Genomic DNA, 11,066 nt, shown 5'->3' with positions numbered 1-11,066 from the left:
ACCACACCTGCTTAAGCAGGCCATGGAAAACAATTATTTGGTAGTGAATTGGTTTTTGAATTTTGATGTGCGTAAAATACCATGCTATAATTTCCCCTTTCATTTTATAATTAAGGGAAACTGAATTAAAATAACATCTATCCTAAATCCATACCCTTTTCTTAGCCAACTTTGCATCCATTTTCATTGTCAACATGCCCTGTGGGAAATCACTGTGATGTTGCAGTTGTTGGGCTGTAAAGAGCCTTGTTAGGCATTTCCTAAATAATTCTGTTTTCCCTAGCCTATTCAGCATGGGTGGTTTGCCCCGCAATATGTGTTCAAGCAGAAAAGAAGGAAATAGAAATTAGAACACATTTGGAAGTTCTTTGGTTTGAGCAATGTTTCCTGTTTGTACTTTACATTTACACTTTAGTCATTTGGCAGACGCTTTTAATCCAAAGCGAGTGCATAGGTTCTTCCACAAATTAAAGCAAAACATCCATAACTTAATCTTCTGTGTGGAACAATGATAATGTTTAAATCAACAATAATTTCAACAGATTATGTATTGAAAACCTTCACTTTGTGAAGCAAAAACCTATGCAAAACAAGGTGTTGAAATTATTAAGACAATTCCTAAATTAAGAAGATTATGTGCAGTAAATAAAGTGAATAACCCATTATTCTTGGTCATATACACTTGAACGGCGAAACACAACACACTAAGACATAATTCTATAACATCCTTCCCCATAATTTAGTACCCCTACGATTTATTCTTGCATAATAGCAATTTTGAGACAGTTTAGGGCCTCGTTGATTAGAGCATCAGACTCCAAACATCTCCTCAAACCAGCGGTAACTTCAAGCTATATAACACAGAATCAGTTGTAAAAACAGCGGACCACAGACCAAAATGAAAAGGTTAGCTATATTTTAAGTGTTGGTCCTGTAAAAGGCGCGACTTCATCAACTTCCACAATAAAGGCGGCGCCCGATTCCAAGACAAAGGACTCCTTAACTCTTGTTAGTTTTTTGGGGGAAAAGTCACGAGTTATGCCGTTTCTTTTGGGGAGCAAGTAGTGAAATTATTCCAATCACAGCATTCCTGTGTTAGTGCACATCGTTCCTTTCAATCTTTCCAATAGACACACCTCGCAGCCAATAAGAAAGCAATTGGACATAATTTCTTTAGGGATCGTCGCTATCTGACTTCCAAAACACCAATGACTCTGAAAGCTTTTTATACAAGCGTTCCAAAATTTCTTCTTGTTCATGACATTTTGATTGCCCATACCTGTGTGCATTCATACTCATTCTCAATTTCAGGTGCAATACATCATGTAATGATGCTGAAATAAAACAATGTCCATGCACCGTTCTTACCATATGGAGTTAACACCAGAAAGAGCCTCCAGTGGAGTTTTTCAAATTTGTTAAATTATTTTGCGTATCATATGTGCTTATCAATGGAACAAAGATGTCTCACATTTTATGTATTATCCTTGTGTATAATTTTTCTGAAGCTGGGTATCATGTTATAGTGGAAGTGTTATTTTTCATTGCAACATCTTCCTACAAAGCCACACACACCTGTTGTGTTTCTCTGGAGATTCAACTGGAGCCTAGTTATAACTACACATCTTAGAGGACAGAGAAATATGTACAATATAATTTGGTTAGTTGACACCCTTCACTTAAACTCCTTTACAATACTCAAGTCATATTTTTATTAATTAACATAGAAACTGCATAAGGTTCTTAACAAGTGCATTTACTGTACCACTCTAAATAAATGAATGTAGACTATTGCATGTCGAACATTACAATAACCAAACTATAATTAAAAAATTAGGCACGAGATGCTGTAGCATATTCTCGGTATAGTCACAGCTAAATGTGTTGTGGTGTTGTTAGGCACAAGGCATGTGTGTCAGTCCACTATTGGGGTGGCATAAGTTTTGGGTCGCATCAGCAAAAAAGTTTGGGAACCCATGGATTAAATTAATCAAGATTTGTTAAAATATTACATAGCAGATAATCTAGACCTTTCTTGAGCATTATCTGCTATAAGTCACTTGCAGAAGAGATGCGTAATTACAGGTGTCTTTATCCTGCTAAATAGACAAGTATGCAAACATTAATTTGGTGGTAAATGTGCAGGTGATCAATTTAGTGGTTAGAGATCTCACATTGGGCCCCATCACTCCTGAAAAATTCTATATATTTTTGACGGCCCTGTCACTCAAGACCCTTGGAATCATTCTAACTTTCCTACCCTTTACAGCGCCCCTGCTCTTGGTACAGAAATACTGATGACTGCATCGTCAATTTGGATAATTATTTTACAGTGTAACTTGTATGGGGCCCTAGAATAATGAACTGGCCTTTTGTAATGCTGTCGGTACCAGAGGTTGTAGGATCCATTCCCTGTGCCTGCTTTGTGTTCAGTACTAAATTTGACAAATTGTAAAAACCTTATGACAGACTGGTGCAATGTCTCGGGAGTGCATTAAACATTGTAGAAAATTGTTTCGCACCACATAGATTGGGCCAAACTCGAAACCCATGGCAAGCTTTGATGAAGTTAATTACTAAGTAATACATTAGTATTGATCAATGTGAACCACTTCAATTTAACATGTTGATGGATGTAAACTGATAAATGCATAGTCTTTACTTTGCTCTTGATTCGATGTGGTGTTCTTTCACCCAGAACCCATGTTAATGCAAGTTAAGTGTGTTATTACAATCAATACTAACAAATGTTTGATTATGTAAATTATATATGTATTTATAGTTTCAGCAAAACGTTGTGTTTATCTGATAAAATGCAGATTGAAATTAGACAATGGTTCTAGTCATGTGCAAGTTTGCAGGTAGAATTAAAAACAATACTCATGCTTAGTTATGTTTCAAAATAATTTAAATGGGATATGCCCAAAATAGATAACGCTATGAACTGACGTTGAACATTTTTAGAAGGTAAACACACAGAAGCGTACTTGCAAAATTTCGACGATCCCTAAAAGAAGCCATCTGTTTCAAGGTCCCTCCCTTCTTTCCATATGAAGGAGAGACAGCGGGGCGCCTGGAAACAGGTCTGAACAGCGCAGAAGGACTGACACAAACCGTCGGACTGCGAGTGTGGCAGTGTGTTTATGTCTGCGCTGGTTTTCTTAAATTCAGATTTTTACAAAAGGAGATTTTACCTTGAGAGACTCTTGGCTATATATTTACGAGAGCAGTGGGCATCAGCAAATGTGCAGTTGTGGACTCTGAAAGTTTATTCGGGAATTTATTTGCAGGAAAAGGAGCGCTAACAAAGGGGAGTGAAGAAGTGTGTTAGCTAGCTAATAAGCTAGCCAGTTTGTGAAGAAACTGACAAGAAAACTATGGCTGGTCGAAATGCTTTCACAGTGGATTACAGCAAAGCGAGTCGGACACTACTGCCGACGTTTTTTCTGGTATTTCTTGGACTTTGGGGGGTAAGTGGACAGTATGGCGACCGAGGAATGTCAATTCCAGAACACGGGTTTTGTCAGCCGATATCTATCCCACTTTGTACGGACATTGCTTATAACGAAACCATCATGCCAAATCTGTTAGGGCACACAAACCAGGAAGACGCTGGGCTGGAAGTGCACCAGTTTTATCCGCTTGTAAAAGTTCAGTGTTCTCCCGACCTCAAGTTTTTCTTGTGCTCCATGTATGCGCCCGTTTGTACGGTCTTAGAACAGGCTCTCCCCCCTTGCCGTTCCCTTTGTGAAAGAGCGAGGCAGGGCTGCGAAGCGCTGATGAACAAATTTGGCTTCCAGTGGCCGGATAGCCTTGCGTGCGAGTCTTTCCCCGTTCACGGCGCGGGCGAGTTATGTGTGGGACAGAATATGTCCGATAAAAGCACCCCCATTGACCCAACACCAGATGTTTCGGGGACCACTCACGGGCACGCGAAGGGGCATTTCAGGTGCCCAGCTCCATTGAGAGTTCCTCCTTATATGAATTATCGTTTCCTTGGGGTGGACGATTGCGGGGCTCCGTGCGAGCCAACGAAATCACCAGGAATGATGTATTTTAGCCCGGAGGAGCTTAAGTTCGCGCGGATATGGATTGGAATCTGGTCTGTTTTGTGTTGTGCCTCCACCTTATTTACAGTTCTGACCTACTTGGTGGACATGAAAAGGTTCAGTTATCCTGAGCGGCCCATCATCTTCCTGTCTGGTTGCTACACAATGGTTTCTATTGCCTACATTGCTGGATTTCTGCTGGAGGACAAAGTGGTGTGTAATGAGAAGTTTGACAGCGACGTCAGAACTGTTGTCCAGGGCACCAAGAAGGAAGGGTGCACCATTTTGTTCATGATGCTGTACTTTTTCAGCATGGCCAGCTCGATTTGGTGGGTCATCTTGGCTCTAACCTGGTTCCTGGCGGCGGGAATGAAGTGGGGACACGAGGCCATAGAAGCCAACTCGCAGTACTTCCACCTGGCGGCGTGGGCGGTGCCGGCCATCAAGACCATCACCATCCTGGCCGTGGGGCAGGTGGACGGGGATGTCCTGAGCGGGGTGTGCTTTGTGGGGATCAACAGCGTGGACGCGCTGCGAGGCTTCGTGCTGGCGCCCCTCTTCGTCTACCTGTTCATCGGCACCTCCTTCCTGCTGGCGGGCTTCGTGTCGCTCTTCCGCATCCGGACCATCATGAAGCACGACGGCACCAAGACGGAGAAGCTGGAGAAGCTGATGGTGCGGATCGGCATCTTCAGCGTCCTGTACACGGTGCCCGCCACCATCGTCATCGCCTGCTTCTTCTACGAGCAAGCCTTCCGGGAGCAGTGGGAGAGGAGCTGGGTCAGCCAGACCTGCACTAGCTACGCCGTGCCCTGCCCGGAGCAGAAGCCTCCCCAGATGAGCCCCGATTTCACCGTCTTCATGATCAAATACCTCATGACTCTCATTGTGGGCATCACCTCCGGTTTCTGGATATGGTCTGGCAAAACGCTCAATTCCTGGAGGAAGTTTTACACAAGACTGGCTAACAGTAAACACGGGGAGACCACGGTGTGACCTTTGGCACATCGGTGACCCCGGGTACACAAACACTTATCTTTCTCTGAACTGAAGAGTAGCTTTTTTTTGTGGCAATGTGAGAGACCATTTGCCAGTGTAAATAAGCCTTTTTGTGAGATTTTTGTAAGTATATATTTGTATTTAAAGAAGACAAATTCTCTCCTTTTAAAAATCATTTTTACATATTTTGGAAAAAAAAGAAAGGTACAGAATCATTTGTATGTCAGTTGAGCATTGACGGTATCTTTTATGTGGATGATCTTGGATTGGATGCACTGCCAGGACACCTGTTCATGCCATTGTATCCTGTGATCATTTAATGTGACCTTAACTTTTACTTGGGGGGGCAGGGGAGGGGAAAGTATTTTTAGTCTGCATGTAAAAATAGTGTTTATTTTGTGTCCTAATGCCTTCGAATAGAGAGCAGTTAATCTGTGTTCTTATAGTAATTTGAAATGGAAAGAGGGATTTGGATCTGTAATATTTGCAGTTATTATTTTAAAGTATGCCTGTTCTAAGGGAGGTATGCATCCAAATGGTATTTCTACCACTGTCAGCATATTTGGATTTTTCCCTTCATATCAATGGGTAGTATGATTGAGAACTGTGGCCTAAACTAACACCAAAACAAAGGCTTTAGTAGGCAATGGGATAAATGTGAGAGGAAGGCAGAAATAATTTGGGGCTAAACTTGTGTATACACATGCATCGTTTGAATAAACGGGAACTATTTGAATCCAAGTGAAAATACTGAACTAACTGGTTAAATTGTTTTAATTTCCTTTAGTGGAATTTGAGTGTCTGCTAGAACAGTGTTGAGTGCCTTTTTCATGTCTCCTTCGGGAAAATGGGGTGACGTTACTTAAAATGGCCCTGTCTCAGAGGTGGTCATTGGTTCAGCTGCACTTGTGAACGAGGGGCTGTCATGACAGCTGACACGTTAAACCAGAGACAGATGCAAAACTATGTGCACAATGAAATCTCTTTAAACTCATGAAAAACCCAATTATAATTTTTGCCCCTGTATCTCAAATAGAAGCACTCATAGAATGAACTAGTTTACAAAGTTATTGTAAACTAGTTTTTAAAAATGCAAGACACGTTCCCAGACCATACGGTTGCATCTTACAGAATATATAAAATTGAGAACAATGCAGTCTGAGAACCAACAGGAAGTTGATGTTTTATTATTTTTTTCCTGAATGTTACTCATTGAAGGCCTTTTTTCAAATCCAAATATTGGAAGATGTATTAAAGAAAGCAGTTGTGATCCTGTAAAATCAGCATGTGAAGTGTCTTCACATGAGAACTTTATGCCAAATGGTCCTGTTGAGCTGATGTTATGTTTGAGGTGTGCCTTTTCATTGGCTGGCTTCTTCCCAAGAGGTGTCTGTGTCCAGACAGTATTGTTTCTCCAGTCTTTTGAAAGGCAGTGCGGAGGACTGGTCTTCCGTCTCAACAGGATGTACACGGGCCCGGATTCACTCCCAACCGCGCTGGGATTCTGCCCTTTGTGTAACAAATTGGAATATCAATTTTAGGCATTGTTCAATAATTGTTTTGTACAATTCAACAATCACCAAACTTGTTGATAATGCATAATTTTCAGGTTGGGTGGAGAAGATAACATTAATCATTGTTAAAAGCTCCATGACAGTTGGATTGAATGTGTGATGCTGGTCTTGGCTGGCGACTGGAAGGTTTTAGGACCCGAGGGATGGTCTTTGTTCTGGGGGCCTCGTCCCGCTGTGCACAAACACAAAGAACGGGCCCAGAGTAGACTTCAAATTGCACATATTTAGGCTGTCCTTTTTGCAAATGACTGACTGATTTTCTTGAAATCATTCTCTTGATTTATGATTCCGCGCAGGAAATGCTCCCCTGAATGGTATTTAGAGGGTTTGACATTGTTTCACAGACATTATTGTCCTTAAATGCTCTCTGCATGGATCTGAGAACAATATTTAATCTTTTTAAAATGTTAAACCCTGCTTTTTTCACAACAATGATATGTTTGATTTTTATGCATTTTGTTTTACTATCAAAGAATTCTCTATATTTATAGAAAATAGGTTTATATGTTCCATACTCAATTTCTCTAGAAATAAAAGCCCACATTTTGTACAAATTATGTTTCTGGGATATGTTATTATGAATTTATTTTCCTTAATCTGCACCTGATGTTTTAATGTTGAAATTTCACAAGTGGCCTATTTGTTTGATTTCTTGATCCTGTTGAATGATCCGTTTTAAGGGGTGCTTGCATTTTTTTTTTAAAGGCTGGTGGGGTGGGTGGGTGTGGAATTTGCACATTCTGTTTTTGTGTTTTAAATTCTGTCAATGGTTTAGTAATTGGTGAATGTTAATTTTTCAAAATCTATGCCCTACAATTTTAGGAATTATTCCAAGTAAGGTTTCCTTTACATGATATAGCCTAATTAGTTTTAATTGTCATTGAAATCCTACTGTTTACACACCACAGGCTTTTCTGGAGTTGCATTTCTGGAACATGCATTTTGGTACACGTCATATTTATCAGTGACCAACAGTGTTCAGCTTTAGCACCAGCAAGCCTACCCCTGTTACCATTGTGATAGAGCAGTGTTCTATCAAGCCGTTGAAGTCCAGTTAACCAATTGCAGTCTGCCCTGAATGTTGGATTGCATATACGATGGGCTAAACCAAATTAATTTTGAGCGCACCTTTGCCAGTGGAATATTTTTGAATGTTAAATAATTTTTAGTGAATTAGTAAAAAATGCTGATCCTTGGTCAAAGAAAGATTATTTGGCCTTTCTGATATAGACCGATAGTAACTGTAATCTTGCTCTTTTTTCATTGTCTGTCTTGTGCATTTTGCACTATAGATCTAGTGCTTTCTTTCCGAGTGGCTGTCTCTTTACACTGAATTAGGCACCGGGCAGATGTAAATTAAATGTCCTTGCATTATCGGTCTCCCATTGTTAACATGCGTCTTCCACGTTGTGCCGGGAGGTAATTTTATTCCGAAAAGCATCGAGTACCAGGCCCAGGAATGCTTGCACGCCACATTCCTGCCTCCGCTGTCGTGCCTGGGTCCCTCGGTGGAATTCGTGGCCTGACAGACACGGGGGAAGCCCGCGACATGCGCGCAGTGCCACATGTCTGAAGGCCTAGTCACAATCTCCTCTTTCTAACTCCATTTGCAGAGCAGATGCCCGTATGTATGTTGTCTTTCATTATGGCTGGTGTCGTTGAAGGAATTTCGCTGAGCCAGAATGCTGCAGTAGTCTCGTTGGAATATGTTGTTCATATTCCTGTCTTGGCCGTGTTAATGTCAAACGATCATTCCGTAGGGGTTCAGTCCTCATCCACTTAATGTTTCTGTGCTTCAAGTTCTCCTGTCACCCCAGTGGTTTTTTCAAATTAGACGCCAGCCTCTTTGAATAATTATTTTCGAAAGGAGAAAATAAGGGGAAAAGTAAAACGCCTGCAAAACAAAAGAAAATTTCCATGTGTCGTTGAAAGTTCAGAAATCCTATGTCAGCTTGAAATGTGCAGTTGGCATGCAGTAGCTAAAGGCAAAACCACTTTAACAAGTGTTGTGCCACACCTACATTTGAATGACTGATTTCAGACAGACAGGTATTCAGTACATGTAAAGGGTTTTATTTAAACGCAATCATGGAAATGTCTTCAGTGTAATCACAATTTCTACAAAAAGCACTTACGGGCCTATAGCAGAATTTATAAAATGGGTTGTTACAATCCAGGATGCTGATTGGCTGGGAGGACGTTCTACGGTTTTTAAAATCTGATGCAGTAACAGTTAAATCATATCCTGTTTGTTAGCGGTATCACACGGCCCACAACATATTACTTTATTACAAAATGAATAATTGTCTATGTTCTTACCATTTTATAGCTGTGCTGTATCATGAGCAGTCACAGATAGGGGGTTGCTGGTGCTTCACATTGTGTCTAACGACAGCCCTGTAGCTGTGATCACATTCACAATGCAGTACAGCCTCTCCTGCCATATTGCATGAGTTCTCATAATTCCACATTCAGTCGATATTGTGCCGTTGCATAACAGTCAACCTTTGTAAAATGTCACTGAAATATCAATGTTTTATTGAATATGTAATTTTGGGGGATGGGACATTTTATTTCCGTAGCCGTAATCTGTGCCTGTCCTCTGTAGGCCAGTGTTGGAACCATGGGTATGTCTGTATGTGGGTTCCCACATATTACACAATGCAGTGGATTTATTGTACTAGTGAGTTGGGCCTGTTATTTGTCTGGCCGCAGGAACAAAAGGTGGTGAGGTTTCTTTGGTCTTAATTCATGATTTCAGATCAGCCCTTGGTTGATGTGACCCAAAAAAACGCTACCTTAGGTAATGTTCAGGTAGAGGAGTGGATTCTGCATTTCCTGTCAGCTGGAGGAGTGTCCTCCACCTTCCAGACACATCGTCTGCGCCCGTCTTACTCCCTGCTGTGACCCTCGCACCTTTCCTCACCTCCTGGACGTGTGTTGACATCTGCAAATGCAATGCCAGGAACAAAATAAAACCAAAGGTAGCCAATTCTGTGACGTGGTCGGCACTTTTGGCTGGGTAAATGTTTTTCTGAGAGTGTCTGTTGCCCATCTTGAATTATTAGCACTTGCTCTTGATGGATATGTACTGGGACTCCAGGTGTTCAAACCGAAGATTTACTTCAGGGTCTAGAGTGTCATGGTGAGACAGCTACTGTAGCCCTCTGGGAGGGAAGCAAAAGAAAAAAAACCGTTAAAAATTATTTCACAGTATTTGGCAATGTACCCTTTAACTGCATTGTCTTAAAATCGGGAAAGGCTATTAAGAATTCATTGTCATGTAGGATTGTATTGTGTATTTACAGCAAGTAAAGCAGGATTTATTTTTATTTCTGCCCATAGCATGGTTGTTTGAGCTGAAACTTTTGTTATTTTTATTTTATTTTTTATTTTTTTTAACGGTTTGCCGGTCATGGGGTGACATTGGCTCAGGCGGTAAGAACAGTCTGAGGGTTGCCGGTTTGATACTGCCCTGGGTGTGGCGAAGTGTCCCTGACTCCTACCCCCTAAATGCTCCTGACGAGCTGGTTGGTGCCTTGCATCGCAGCCAATCGCTGTTGGTGTGTGAGTGTGTGTATGAATGAGTGAATGAGAAGCATCAATTGTGCAGCGCTTTTGATGATACATAGCTCTATAAATGCCAACCATTTACGGCAGATCTATGGATATGCAGTTCAGTGGGCTCCAGAATTATTTCCCCCCTGACTCACAATGCACAAAAGTACTACTGCAGTGTGGTAATGCAGTGCTCTGCTTTGTAAGTTGGTACTCATAAAAGCTAAAAAATGTACCTCCTTCCTTTTTCAGTCCTCTCCATTTTTGGAATGGTCAAATATTTGCAGCGTATCACAGCTCTGTTATCAGTTTCGGGAGGGCTGAAGGTGAGCTTGTGCTCTGTGAAACATGGCACTTGTTTTCACACCTTGGTTGAACCAACCTTGCACAGACATGAGTCAGAAAAAGTACTCCCTGTGCAGCTCAACAGGCAAGCGCCCCTTCGACCAGCGGCCTTTTCTGATGTGAGTTTAGTCATCATCCTGGATGGCTGAAACCTGCTTTCCAAAAGGGAGCATCCGTATTAGTCACCCTGCAGGGTGCCTGCCACTCTAGGCACTGGCATGTTCCTGACCGTGGGTCCACCCCAGCATTGGGACCACTCCACCACCCTTCCAATGTTGTCTCGAAAGGCGGCGTATGCGGCCATTTCTGTGTTTCCCAGGCGGCAACCTTAAAAATGTAGCAAGAAGCTTGTAAAGTATAACTTTTTTTAAAAGCTGGTCTTGATTAAATGTTGACGGAAGGCCATCAGAATTCCAGAAATCCACTCTCGCTTGTTGTGGCTCCCCCTCCCCTCAGAAAACAGCAGTCTGATGTCAAGTACATCTGGAAGTCATTTAGCGCTAGCTCCCATGGATGTGACATTGGGCCTCGCTGCTGAGCT

General features: G+C 41.7%; 1 protein-coding gene across 1 annotated transcript; it reads left to right on the top strand.

Moving 5' to 3' along the window:
• The first annotated feature begins 3,093 nt into the window (after nt 1–3,093).
• On the top strand, nt 3,094–7,176 carry LOC133142557 (frizzled-1-like). Its single transcript, XM_061263834.1, has one exon. The coding sequence runs from the start codon at nt 3,378–3,380 to the stop codon at nt 5,043–5,045; it is 1,668 nt and encodes a 555-aa protein (XP_061119818.1). The 5' UTR covers nt 3,094–3,377; the 3' UTR covers nt 5,046–7,176.
• Nucleotides 7,177–11,066: the final 3,890 nt, after the last annotated feature.

This window comes from Conger conger, chromosome 1 (genome assembly GCF_963514075.1).
Source record: "Conger conger chromosome 1, fConCon1.1, whole genome shotgun sequence".
NCBI lineage: Eukaryota > Metazoa > Chordata > Actinopteri > Anguilliformes > Congridae > Conger > Conger conger.
Note: the sequence above shows the minus strand (reverse complement) of the source record. Positions and strands in the feature narration are given on the sequence as shown.

What these genes read in the sequence shown, in the direction of transcription:
- LOC133142557 (XM_061263834.1), top strand. Translation starts at nt 3,378, where the DNA reads ATGGCTGGTCGAAATGCTTTCACAGTGGATTACAGCAAAGCGAGTCGG.